Here is a 15,535-nt window from a genome sequence, read left to right on the forward strand (position 1 = left end):
TGATTTATTGGGATTTGTACTTTTAGGCATTACATGTTGTTGCTGACTACAAAATATCATTATGGAATGTCGATCCAAAAAGTGCAGATTATCAAAAAATAAAATCAAAGGTAATTGTTCTTTTTTTATTTTGTCAGTCAGAGTTCTTGGTGTAAGTCCATACCCCCCCCCACACACACGAAAAAAACAAAAATACCAAAAATAAAGAAAACAGTTTGTAAGTACGACCCGCGACAGAAAGAAAGTATTGTACACCAAAAATTATGTAAATTGATCAAGTAATTTTATTTAAAAAAAAAAAAGAAAAAGAAAACCAAATCAAATTTTATGGCTAAATGACACTTGATCTCTTGATGCCATTTTTGCAGAATAAGGAAGATAATTCCAAATAATTTAAATTTTTATAAGATTTTAGAAAGCAATTTTTAAGATGTGGAAGGGAGACATTGGAAAAAAATTCACTGTAAAATGATTTTTTAATAAAAATCAAACTACTTGATCACTTTACATGATTTTTCGTGTATGATATCCACTTTCGGTCATGGGTACGTACATCATAAATTTTTTGTTTTTTTTTTGGGGGGGGGAGGTCAGTTATGGAGTAACACCGACAAATTTTTATTATTTACATTATTTTCTTTGGTCCTGATCATTGATATTTATATTCTAATAAAGATTTGGACTGATGTATCTTTCATAATGAGTAAAATTTAAATTAAATGAACAAACAAAAAACAATACTTATTGAAATACACACTGATGAGCTGTAGTGACAGTGAAACATGTGTCTATGGTTAACTTTAAGAGTTTCTTGAGAATTCGCTATTCAACCGTTTGCCTCTTTAATCAATTTAAAAAATAATAAAACCTGTTTTTCATGATAGTATGATTGTAAAGATGTACCAAGAATTGTGTATTTAAAATCAAACCCCCAAATGTTTTAGAGTAAGTATCGAAAAAAGGTGGTTTCCTTGCAAAGCGAATTTATTTAACATAAAAAATTTACAAAAAAACATTCACAAATATTCCATTACTAGCAGGGAGATCTGATATTGCCCTGGATTGAATGGTGATCAACAAATGTTTCACACTCCCTTTTTTTTTATTGTCATTGCAATCGGTGAAATCACCCATTTTTCAATCAAATTGGTTGATTGCCTGCGCTAGTTTAGGATTCATCGCGGTGCACCGGGAGGAAACTTCATATGCCTCCTCGCAGTGACTTAGTCCACAATACATTGTAGTCTACATTGCACTGTAGAGAACCTGCTGTTGATGTTATAAAATTATTTTATATATATAATGACTTGAATTAAAGTTTAAAATGCAAAAATCAAGTATCATGCTTCACTTGTGCTCTAAACAGAAACATTGATTTTGGACCCTCCCCCTCCTCGTCATATCAAAGAACCTACTATTGATTTTTATATGCCTGACCTTACTACTTGTGTAGTGATAATGGCTTGAATCAAAGTTTAAAATTGAAAAAGTCAGGTATCATGGTACAATTCTGCTTTAAATAGAAACATTCATTTCGAACATGCCTCTGTCATATCAAAGAACCTACTGTTGATTTTATATGTCTTTCAGCTTGTGGTGTGATAAAAATTATGCTGTCTAAGGTGTTAACTTTGATCAAAATTGTTTGTTTCCTTTTTTTATCGGATTATTTCGATTGTCGATACGTATGAAGACATTCTGATACATAACCTATCTAAGAACACTACCAGGCACATAAAGTACCTTCAAGTGAAATGTCATAAAAATCAGCCTAGCTGTTTTCGAGTCCATAGGCAATGAACTGGAAGACACACACAAACAAAGTTTCTTTGCTATAATAGTAGATAGATAGAGAAGAGATGCTTAGGCATAATAAAGTCCAAATCATTTTGTTGGAATAGGAAGGAATTTGATGATCATATCAGTTTGTCAAATAATTTTTGGAACTTACTCTGTGTGAGATACTTTCACCAAAATACCACATTCATTCTATGGGACTGATCATACTTAAATATCCCAGTGTGGGTTTTATGAAATTTTATTTACAACAAAAAAGTGTACAGAGTCATGATGGGAGGAGGCAGGGGGCATTTGAAAAAAGAAAGTGATAGTGAGGTGGAAAAGTCAGCTAATAAGATGTAAAGAAAATCTTTAAAATTATTAATTTTATGAGAGGATCTTTAGAGAATGAAATCTTTATAAACTTAACTGCTGCTGATTATTGTTGAGCATCATTCATTCATTTCGTATGAATCATGATTATTGTTGGCAGTGGTTTCCCTGATATCTTTCTAGTTAGAATTCTTTCTAGAAAGACATCAGGCACTTGTGGGAAGAACCATGAGAAGGATGCTAACATGAAGTGGCTCTGTGAAACAAACTGGATTCAAATTTGGCACACCTAGGTTGTCAGTGCCTGTTTTTAATTACTTTGCTATCATCACCTTCCTGTTGTTTTTATTGAGCATCATTCATTCATTTCAAATGAATCAGATGATTATTGTTGGCATCTGTTTCTCCGATATTTTTCTAGTTAGAATTCTTTCTAGAAAGACATTAGATACTTATGGGAGGAACCAAGTGAGAATTGCCAACATCTGTTGAATGAATTAGATTAAAACTTGACACATCCAGATTGTCAGTCCATGTTGTTCCTATTTTGCCTTCCCATGAGGGCAGAGTTAGACACCAGGGTTGTTTTTTAAATGTGGAGAAAAGGAACAAAAATAAAAATTGTCTCAGTCGTGAAGGATTTCTCCTTCAGTAACCGAGAACAAAAAATTGAAATGTAGCATCAGAACAAATCTGATCTGTTGCAATATTTTTGAGCTAATGAGGGGTGTATGGTCCCTAACAGTCGGGAGATTCTATTTATAAATGATGCTGCTAGGAACTGATGAATCAAATTAATTCACGTTCTGCTACCAGCCAATCAGAAACCAGAATTGCTCCATAAAAATTAAACCTTTTCTGTAGCAATCTCACATGTGTTTTCTTTGTATCAGCACGGGAAGAATCTTTTGCACTGTGGCTTCCAACTCAAGAACTGTCTACTGAGAACCAGTCACCTCCAGAACTTGTATAGAACAACTAACTATTGGAAATTGTTCTGAAACTAAACATGGCTTACAACTCAGTCCATGTTGTTAAACACTTAGCCACCATCACCTTTCAGCTGTTGATAGTTTATATTTAAGTTATGTCCCCACCTTCCCTCTCTTTTGTATGAGCTTGCCTATTAATGCCACAGATAGCCATGATGTGAGCAGCAGCAATTTCTCTTTGAATTGCGACCACATTATTTTTGTTCAATGCTTGTCAAAAACTCCTCTCCTTCCCTATAAAAAATAAAATTAAAGTCTTTATGATCTGTGATGGAAAGAAAATATCGTACACCAAAAATGATGAAAATTGATCAAGTACTTTTATTTTTAATAAAGAAAATCATTTTTAAGCGGATTTGATTTTTTTCAATGCCTCCTCCCCATGTTAAGAATGGTTTCTGAAATATCACAAAATTTTGAATTCTTTGAAAATATTCTCCCTTGTTCCCGAAGAATGTTGTCAAGATGGTGTCAGAAGATCATTGCTCATAATTTAGTGAAAAAATTTGATTTTCTTATTTAAAAATAAAACTACTTGATCAATTTTTTCATGTACAATATTTTCTTTCATTTATAGGGATGTACATCATACAGATTTTTCTTTATTTTTGTTTTTTCTGGGGAAGCGGAGGTTATTGTCTAGCACCAAAGAGGGATTTTAGATCAACTATATTATGTCTGTAAGTTTTTAATCTGATTTAATCTGGAGTTTTATTTATTTTAGATTCATACTCGATCTGCTGAGAGGTTGCGGGATATGTGTCTGGCGAATGGAGGTGCATTCATCAAAGTGGGTCAACACATTGGATCTTTGGATTATTTACTGCCTGATGAGTACGTGCAAACTATGAGACTTCTCTATGATAAAGTGCCACTGACACCAGTCAAAGAAATGCTTCAAGTTGTCAAAGAAGAATTTGGAAAAGAGGTAGACCAAAAAAAAAATGGCATCAAGTTTTGGAATAAATGTGAAATTGTTAAAATTTCTGTTTTTATGTAACATAAAAATAATTTCAGATTATTATCTTTTAATCATCTTAAATCATTTTTTTTAATTAAATTAAATTTAATTCTTTTAGTGGTTTCAATTTGCTTTTTTAACTTCAATATAAAATAAACACTTATTTCATAACCGGTGTAGTCCCTTAATAAATTTAGACCATTTTAGTTGATGACTGTCATATCTCTATTTGTATAAAGTTAGATATGTTTAGATATCTGTGTAACTCCTACAGGGCCGGCCCAGATGCACAGGCTTGGATGAGAGGTGCAATTGATGCCGATCCCTGTGGCATCGCCTGTGTTCCTATCTAGTGGTCGAATTTGTCCCCATCGCCGTGGTCCGCTTACTTGTTTCCAATCTTGATCCGGCTTCCAAACTGTCAACAGGGCCGGGTTGAAAAATAGACTGCACTCAAAAACAGCGTTTTCTAAACAAAGAAAAGAAGTCAAGGATTAACTGGCTTTTCTTGACATAAAATAATTATTGTTTTCAACTTTACAGATAGCATATACACAACTGCCTTAGTCACTTATACAGATCTGTGGCTGGCGGTTTTTAACAAAGTTCTTCATTTTCTATCGTCAGTACATGGGGAAGAAAAGTTCACAGAGGGAGGAGGTTGTTGCTGAAGACGCGTGGCAAATTGTGTCGTTTTAGATGTCTTCAATTAACATTATATCAGTATCGGTTGGTTACAATCCCGCCTCTCTCAATATGTCCTCAAATGGCTGTCCACCAATCAGTGGCCGTGCTTTTGCTTTGGGGTCCAGTAATGTCCTGTTCCCCAAGGGTGGGAAGGGAGGTTCAAGCATTTCCCACTGAACTCTGAATGCTCTGATGCAGAAGAAAAAAAAGAAAAAAAAAAACAACCTTTAAAATTATTGAAGAGAAAAGGGTTTTCAGTTTTGAGCCTCTTCGCCCTCCCTCTCTCTTGTCAGCAGTCCCAAAACTAAATTACTACGTCAGCAAAGGCAATAAAATGTCCACATGCCAGGAATGGCGATTTTTTATACTTTACTAACACCTGTTAATTTCTTAACAATTCAATTTCATGAGATCCAGCCTATATCCAATAAACATTTTCTCTCCCATTTTCCATTGACCAGTCGTTGTATGGGTTCTCTTCCTCTTGGGTTGTCATGGTCAATTACCACTCAATGGGCCCCCTTGATTTCCGTGGTGGTCTTCTAACACTGATAATTATTATTTCGGTCAAAGCAACAAATAACCAGGGCAACTTTTATGGCTTCACTATCACCTGTCACATTCCGATGTCTTGAAATAATATCCCCCCTCCTTCGTCAAGCGGCATTCAGGGTTAATTTTCCCCAAACTAACCACTTCACATCTGTTAATTAACACAAGTGCCAAGCTTTCCCTGCTTGGGAATTATTTTTATGACTGGTTTAGATACCCTTCGACTATCCATTCTGGTGGGGGTGGGCGGGGTGAGATCATTTTGGTTATCTGTTAAAACACTTTCTTTCTTTCCATCATCACCATTATCATCATCTTCATCATTAGATTCAAACGTGTGAAATCTCCTGAATTGTGTCAATGGGACCACCCAGGCAATAGGCTGTTTCTTAATCCATTAAGCAAGGTCCCCCCCTCCCGGCATCGTCTGGGCCCCATCGGGTCACCTCTGTATTTTATAGGATTTACTCTGGAGCTAATAAAATGATCATTATAAATTTTGCAACACAGTTGCTAAGTGTAATGGTGGGTAATGTCTGCTACATTTAGTTTAATTTAGTTCTGTGCAAAAGGCACAAAAACAGGGTGTTTTTTTTTGTGAAAATTCAAATATTACCTATTTTTATGAAATTTCAACAATAGTTATTCAACATCAATTAATAAATATTCCCTAAATTTCAGGGGTTTTAATCATAAGACACCAATTTAGATTCCTGAAGTTTCAATTTTTCGAAATCCCTTAAGCTAAGCCTTAAATTTTAGACATTGTCTAGAATCCAAATCATGTAATGGATTTTGATTAATATTGGAATAAGGATTCTAGACATAAGATTTAGTGGCATTATATCCTAATTTTAATCTTTGTAAGGGGACATAAAAGTGGTTCAAAATGGTTCTGTTTGAGAAATTAATTTTACCTGTCCTGGGACGGGTATTCTTTTAGTTTCATATAAGCATAGAACTGTAAGCCATTGCAAAAGTTTTGTGCATCCTGCCCAACAATAAAAATGCTTTTTTGGTGCTGTATTTAAACAAACAGAATAATACTGAAATCAGATTTAACTAAGGACACAAAGTCCATATAGACAAGGAAAACAGAAAAACCTACAAAATGACCTGTGATAAAACTAATTTATATTTTGTTTTTGAATTGCATATCCACAATAGTTTTGTATTTTATTGGTAACTTTTGTATATCTATACACATATAAAGTTGAGATTTTAATGCATTGACATTGATATTAAAAGCTTACTTTTTCTATTTACGAATTATTCAAACAATTTTTCATATACTCAGTTATTGATATATTGAACTAATTTGCATATCCATTTGAAAAGCGAACTTTAATTCATTATTAATATCTTTCATGGTTTCTTATTGGAAAAATCATTTTTTCTTACAATTAATCAGAAGTAACTTTTCCAGAGCATTTTTGTAATTAATCAGAAGTGACTTTTTCAGGGTATTCATTGTCGAGCCAGTTTCTTTTTTGTTAGTAATATTTTTGTACTGTTAAATGTTTTGCGTTAACTTTAGCGCCCGAAGTTTTTGTATGAAAAATGAATGAGTCCCTTAGTAAAATGGAGTTATCTCCCTCAGATTACTGACGAATTATTTAAAAGAGCCATTTTTTCTTTTTCTTTTTTTTAACTTGAATGGCTCTTGGAAAGTTTTTTTTTTTTTGAAAAGAACTTTTGTAAATTTGCAAATTTAATTACATAAATTTTGAGATTTTAAATTGCTCAAAACTATGAACAGAACTGCTTGATAATTTGGAATTGCTTTTGATTTTTGGCTGTGTAAAGTAAAATTTTAATTGCATATCATGAATAGGATCTTAAAGATTCGAAGTAGTGCATAGAAGTGTGCATTTTTGAAAAATGACAATTTTGTTGTATTCAGGACCAGAATGATTCTATATTATTTGAAATAAATTTAATTTGTATATTTTTCGCATGCTATTCTTTGAATATATAATATAACTTTCTTTGCAATTTTGAAAATATTATATCAGCTATAAAATGAGTGTTTATTTTACAATGAATATATAGTAAATTAAATTCATTTTGGGAAATTAAAGTAAATAATTAAAAGAAAATAATTATTTTGATAATTTAGAATGATTAATCAATAGTAAATTTAGGTTATTTAAAAACTAAATCAATGAAAATTTTAGAGATATCCTATTCCAAACTTCAGCTAAAAAAAATTTAATGAAAATATTTTAATTGAAAAAATATAAAATAATGAAAATATTTTAATTGAAAAAATATAAAATAATGAAAATATTTTAATTGAAAAAGATAAAAGAATTTTAATAAAAACTATCAGATATTTTTTTTTCAGATTTTTAAAATCAGTTTCTTCAAAATACTTTAGATTCTTTTTCATTTGCTTCTTGTTTGATGGGTGTTTTATTTGATGCAGATTGATGCAAACAATATTTTCAAAATATATTAATTATGTGATACATAAAGGTAAATGTTAAAGACCACATTATAGCAAATGCGTGTCTTTTGTTGTTTTTTTTTTAAAGATTTCTGACAGAAAGACAGCAAAGTATCTTATTAGCCATCTGGCTTTTTACATCTTTCTTTTAAATAGGCACATTATATGTTTACCTTATTAAAGCATAATATTTTGTCGTCATCTTAATAGATGAAAGAGAGATCCTTTTGATGTAACCATCTTTTTTTTTTGTTGTTTACAATTAAGGCGAGTTAATTAATTTTGACAATATTTACCTCCCTTAGATTCGATACAAAAAAATGAAGTAAATCTCTCTCTCTCTCTCTATCTATCTATCTATCTATCTATCTATATATATATATATATATATATATATATATATATATATATATATATATATATATATATAAAGTAGTAGCGTGTGTGTGTACAGCTCACATCACTGGACCGATCATGAGCAAACCTTGTATGATGATGCCCCCCCCCCCGCCCGCCTAGGAATGGTGCACACCATTTTCCAAGGTAAAGATCAAAGGTCAAGGTTATAGTGTAAGATAGTGCACTCCATTTTTCAAAGTCATAGTCAAATGTTAAGTTTGGGACTTTGCTGTACACTCGGGTACCTGTGCAGTGAGTACATGAGCATATAGCAAAGTCCTGTGCAAAGTGCATATATTTTTGCTAGTGGTTTAATATTTAATGTCGTTGTCATCATCATCATCATCATCAGTTTGTCTATTTTACATTCTGGTATGTGTTGGACGACTTTTAGAAACTGACTTCCAAATTAACTTATCTCTTAGTCACATTCTTTATTTTCCTCAAATCCATTCTTATCACTTACTTTAATGTTTTCCTTGGTCTTCCCTGCCAGCTAACTCTGCTGCCTCAACTGTTATTCATCTACTAATCTACTAACCGAAGAACTCTCATCCATTCTTCCAATATGACTAAACTAACAAAGTCTTCTGTTTTGCACATACTATTATATGTTATGTTATACTGTCCAGCTCATCTGATAGTAAAAATAGCTCGAGCAAGCTTGAAGAATCGTTTTATTAATGATGACATAAGCTTATTTTGTTTTTTAGGTTATTATAGAAAATTATATCCCTATTACTTATCCTCCTGGCTGAAATAATTAATTTGTGAAAGTGATTAAAGTGAAATACGTTTTTTGTTTTTTTTTATTAAAAAAATCAAGATGGCTACTTAGAATCAAATATTGATTTGTCAATAGCTAAAGGCTATGTAGGTCTAATGTCGACAATATGATTGAATTAAACTTATGAGATAATTATGTACACACACACACACATATATATGCACACACACACACACACACAATCGCGTTGGTATAAAGTAAATAGCATTGTTTTGGAATTTTCTAATAGGAAAAATGTTATTCTTGGACTGAATCAATTGGAAAAGACGTTTTTGTTCATTTTTGGAAAGGCTTGATGTTTTAATGATTTAAGATACAGTGTCATTGTAAATCTGTGCCTTTCAGTTGTTAGCATAATCACCCAATATTTTTATTATGTGAATAATTTGTACTCTTTTATTTCAGCCTGAGGAAATCTTTTCCTCAATTGAACCGAAACCTCTTGGTAGTGCTTCTTTGGCTCAAGTTCATAAAGCAACATTAAAGGATGGAACTCCTGTTGCAGTGAAGATTCAGTATCCACTTGTGAAGGCGCATTCATTTGTTGATATAAAAACAATGACTGTAAGGATAATATTCATTTTGTTTTGTTAGTTTCCTTTCAAATGTTAATTTTTTTTCTTTCTATCTCGTTTTTTTAGTTTATTTAAACAAAAAAAGTGCAGAAGGAGCTCGTTTTAATCTGAGTAATATTTCTGAAATTTATTTTTCAAGTTTGGCAATAGAATTTTTTTTTAACTAAAGAATTATATAAAATAAAAACAAATGAAAAAAAAAGAATTTTTTTATATTTGTAAAAATAAAAATCAAACAAAATAAAATTGCATCATTTCTTGCACTAACACTGAGATTAAAACGTTGATTTAAGACAATAAAAGAACAATATTTTTCTAACCTGTTTCAGAATTTATAAAATTAGGATTTATTATTCAGATTATTTACAAGAACCTGAGTATTATCAATTCTAAGTGACAGTCTTTTGGAGGTTAAAAGCTCTATCCTTAGTATGAGTGATATTAAGAACACAATTATGAATTAGTTAAGACTTCTATCTTGTCATGGCTGATAAAATAAGAACAAGCTACCCCTGTAGATTAACCATTCAAAATTCTGCACAGATTCTTAAGTTTGACAAAGATGCACCTGCAGAAGTTCAGATGTTACATTGGTTGAAATGTTGTGAGAATAACACTCAAGATAAAAACAGTAGTTTGAATAATCTAAATGATACACCATCTTTTTAATATGCTTATTGTGTGCATATTTTGGTGTATTACTGCTAAGCATAATTGAAAAGAAAAGAAAGATTTCAAATATTTCAGTTGTTATTAAGTCTTCAGATATTTTAATTCCTTAATAAAAAAGAATTAAATATCGTTAATCAACTTACACATTAAAATCTAAAGTTTCCATCTGCTACATCCATCCGCAGACAAATGTTATTCTCTCAGTTAACCCATTTATGCACAACCTCCATCCTTCCAACCTGTACTGCATGCAAATTTATTTTCAACATGCATTTTATTTTACAATGAAATGTTTTTCAAGTAGTGTTAGATTTTGTATATATATTTTTGTTTTGCATCTAAGTAGAACATCACATGCTAACCACATCTAGACTGAACATTACAGGCAAAGCAAATCTAGACTGCATATTACAGGCTAAGCACATATAGACTACCCATTACAGTCTAACATCATCTAGACCGCACATTACAGGCTAACCATATCTAGACTGCACATCACAGGCTTACCATATCTAGACTGCACATCACAGGCTAACCTCAGCTAGACTGCACATTACAGGCTAACCTCATCTATACTGCACATTACAGGCTAAGCACATCTAGACTGCACATAACAGGCTAACCTCATCTAGACTACACATTACAGGCTAAACTCATCCAAACTGCACATCACATGCTAACCTCATCTAGACTGCACATTACAGGCTAACCTCATTTAAACTGCTCATTACAGACTAAGCACATCTAGACTGCACATTACAGACTAACCTCATCTAAATTGCACATCACATTCTAACCTCATCTAGACTGCACATTACAGGCTAACCTCATTTAAACTGCTTATTACAATTACAGGCTAAGCACATCTAGACTGCACATTACAGGCTAACCTCATTTAGACTACACATTACAGGCTAAGCACTTCTAGACTACACATTACAGGCTAACCTCATATAGACTACCCATTACAGGCGAACCACATCTAGACTGCACATTACAGGCTAAGTACATCTAGACTGCACATCACAGGCTAACCATATCTAGACTGCACATCACAGGCTAACCATATCTAGACTGCACATCACAGGCTAACCTCATCTAGACTGCACATTACAGGCTAACCTCATCTAGACTGCACATTACAGGCTAACCTCATCTAAACTGGACATTACAGGCTAACCTAATCTAAACTGCACATTATAGGCTAAGCACATCTAGACTGCACATTACAGGCTAACCCCATTTAAACTGCTTATTACAATTACAGGCTAAGCACATCTAGATTGCACATTACAGGCTAACCTCATTTAGACTACCCATTACAGGCGAACCACATCTAGACTGCACATTACAGGTACATCTAGACTGCACATCACAGGCTAACCATATCTAGACTGCAAATCAAAGGCTAACCTCAGCTAGACTGCACATTACAGGCTAACCTCATCTAAACTGGACATTACAGGCTAACCTCATCTAAACTGGACATTACAGGCTAAGCACATCTAGACTGCACATTACAGACTAACCTCATCTAAATTGCACATCACATTCTAACCTTATCTAGACTGCACATTACAGGCTAACCTCATTTAAACTGCTTATTACAATTACAGGCTAAGCACATCTAGACTGCACATTACAGGCTAACCTCATTTAGACTGCACATTACAGGCTAAGAACATCTAGACTACACATTACAGGCTAACCTTATATAGACTACCCATTACAGGCGAACCACATATAGACTGCACATTACAGGCTAAGTACATCTAGACTGCACATCACAGGCTAACCATATCTAGACTGCACATCACAGGCTAACCTCAGCTAGACTGCACATCACAGGCTAACCTCATCTAGACTGCACATTACAGGCTAACCTCGTCTAAACTGCACATCACATGCTAACCTCATCTAGACTGCACATTACAGGCTAACCTCATTTAAACTGCACATTACAGGCTAAGCACATCTAGACTGCACATTACAGGCTAAGCACATCTAGACTGCACATTACAGACTAACCTCATCTAAATTGCACATCACATTCTAACCTCATCTAGACTGCACATTACAGGCTAACCTCATTTAAACTGCTTATTACAATTACAGGCTAAGCACATCTAGACTGCACATTACAGGCTAACCTCATTTAGACTACACATTACAGGCTAACCTCATATAGGCTACCCATTACAGGCGAACCACATCTAGACTGCACATTACAGGCTAACCTCATGTAGACTACCCATTACAGGCTAACCTCATCTAGACTGCACATCACAGGCTAACCATATCTAGACTGCACATCACAGGCTAACCATATCTAGACTGCACATCACAGGCTTACCATATCTAGACTGCACATCACAGGCTAACCTCAGCTAGACTGCACATTACAGGCTAACCTCATCTATACTGCACATTACAGGCTAAGCACATCTAGACTGCACATAACAGGCTAACCTCATCTAGACTGCACATTACAGGCTAAACTCATCTAAACTGCACGTCACATGCTAACCTCATCTAGACTGCACATTACAGGCTAACCTCATTTAAACTGCTCATTACAGACTAAGCACATCTAGACTGCACATTACAGACTAACCTCATCTAAATTGCACATCACATTCTAACCTCATCTAGACTGCACATTACAGGCTAACCTCATTTAAACTGCTTATTACAATTACAGGCAAAGCACATCTAGACTGCACATTACAGGCTAACCTCATTTAGACTACACATTACAGGCTAAGCACTTCTAGACTACACATTACAGGCTAACCTCATATAGACTACCCATTACAGGCGAACCACATCTAGACTGCACATTACAGGCTAAGTACATCTAGACTGCACATCACAGGCTAACCATATCTAGACTGCACATCACAGGCTAACCATATCTAGACTGCACATCACAGGCTAACCTCATCTAGACTGCACATTACAGGCTAACCTCATCTAAACTGCACATTACAGGCTAACCTCATCTAAACTGGACATTACAGGCTAACCTAATCTAAACTGCACATTATAGGCTAAGCACATCTAGACTGCACATTACAGGCTAACCCCATTTAAACTGCTTATTACAATTACAGGCTAAGCACATCTAGACTGCACATTACAGGCTAACCTCATTTAGACTACCCATTACAGGCGAACCACATCTAGACTGCACATTACAGGTACATCTAGACTGCACATCACAGGCTAACCATATCTAGACTGCAAATCAAAGGCTAACCTCAGCTAGACTGCACATTACAGGCTAACCTCATCTAAACTGGACATTACAGGCTAACCTCATCTAAACTGCACATTACAGGCTAAGCACATCTAGACTGCACATTACAGACTAACCTCATCTAAATTGCACATCACATTCTAACCTTATCTAGACTGCACATTACAGGCTAACCTCATTTAAACTGCTTATTACAATTACAGGCTAAGCACATCTAGACTGCACATTACAGGCTAACCTCATTTAGACTGCACATTACAGGCTAAGAACATCTAGACTACACATTACAGGCTAACCTTATATAGACTACCCATTACAGGCGAACCACATATAGACTGCACATTACAGGCTAAGTACATCTAGACTGCACATCACAGGCTAACCATATCTAGACTGCACATCACAGGCTAACCTCAGCTAGACTGCACATCACAGGCTAACCTCATCTAGACTGCACATTACAGGCTAACCTCGTCTAAACTGCACATCACATGCTAACCTCATCTAGACTGCACATTACAGGCTAACCTCATTTAAACTGCACATTACAGGCTAAGCACATCTAGACTGCACATTACAGGCTAAGCACATCTAGACTGCACATTACAGGCTAACCTCATTTAGACTACACATTACAGGCTAACCTCATATAGGCTACCCATTACAGGCGAACCACATCTAGACTGCACATTACAGGCTAACCTCATGTAGACTACCCATTACAGGCAAACCACATCTAGACTGCACATCACAGGCTAACCATATCTAGACTGCACATCACAGGCTAACCATATCTAGACTGCACATCACAGGCTTACCATATCTAGACTGCACATCACAGGCTAACCTACGCTAGACTGCACATTACAGGCTAACCTCATCTATACTGCACATTACAGGCTAAGCACATCTAGACTGCACATAACAGGCTAACCTCATCTAGACTGCACATTACAGGCTAAACTCATCTAAACTGCACATCACATGCTAACCTCATCTAGACTGCACATTACAGGCTAACCTCATTTAAACTGCTCATTACAGACTAAGCACATCTAGACTGCACATTACAGACTAACCTCATCTAAATTGCACATCACATTCTAACCTCATCTAGACTGCACATTACAGGCTAACCTCATTTAAACTGCTTATTACAATTACAGGCTAAGCACATCTAGACTGCACATTACAGGCTAACCTCATTTAGACTACACATTACAGGCTAACCTCATATAGGCTACCCATTACAGGCGAACCACATCTAGACTGCACATTACAGGCTAAGTACATCTAGTCTCCACATGACAGGCTAACCATATCCAGACTGCACATCACAGGCTAACCTCAGCTTGACTGCACATCACAGGCTAACCTCAGCTAGACTGCACATTACAGGCTAACCTCATCTAAACTGCACATTACAGGCTAAGCACATCTAGACTGCACATTACAGGCTAACCTCATTTAAACTGCTCATTACAGGCTAAGCACATCTAGACTACACATTACAGGCTAACCTCATTTAAACTGCACATTACCCACTAAACACATCTAGACTAAGCACATCTAGACTGCACATTACAGGCTAACCTCATTTAAACTGCTTATTACAATTACAGGCTAAGCACATCTAGACTGCACATTACAGGCTAACCTCATTTAGACTGCACATTACAGGCTAAGAACATCTAGACTACACATTACAGGCTAACCTTATATAGACTACCCATTACAGGCGAACCACATATAGACTGCACATTACAGGCTAAGTACATCTAGACTGCACATCACAGGCTAACCATATCTAGACTGCACATCACAGGCTAACCTCAGCTAGACTGCACATCACAGGCTAACCTCATCTAGACTGCACATTACAGGCTAACCTCATCTAAATTGCACATCACATTCTAACCTCATCTAGACTGCACATTACAGGCTAACCTCATTTAAACTGCACATCACAGGCTAACTTCATCTAGACTGCACATCACAGGCTAACCATATCTAGACTGCAAATCAAAGGCTAACCTCAGCTAGACTGCACATTACAGGCTAACCTCATCTAAACTGGACATTACAGGCTA

At 35.0% G+C, this 15,535-nt stretch overlaps 1 protein-coding gene across 1 annotated transcript in view; it reads left to right on the top strand.

The window, feature by feature from the left end:
- Positions 1–15,535, top strand: part of LOC145261815 (aarF domain-containing protein kinase 1-like) — a 35,866-nt gene that overhangs the window by 3,867 nt on the left and 16,464 nt on the right. Inside the window, exons 3-5 of the mRNA XM_080119790.1 lie at positions 27–110; positions 3,829–4,032; positions 9,345–9,503. Of these exons, the coding sequence (XP_079975916.1) occupies positions 27–110; positions 3,829–4,032; positions 9,345–9,503 (447 nt within the window). The remainder of the gene's footprint in view (positions 1–26; positions 111–3,828; positions 4,033–9,344; positions 9,504–15,535) is intronic.

Source organism: Euprymna scolopes, chromosome 1, assembly GCF_053919585.1.
Source record: "Euprymna scolopes isolate OS-2025 chromosome 1, ASM5391958v1, whole genome shotgun sequence".
In the NCBI taxonomy this organism is placed as follows: domain Eukaryota; kingdom Metazoa; phylum Mollusca; class Cephalopoda; order Sepiida; family Sepiolidae; genus Euprymna; species Euprymna scolopes.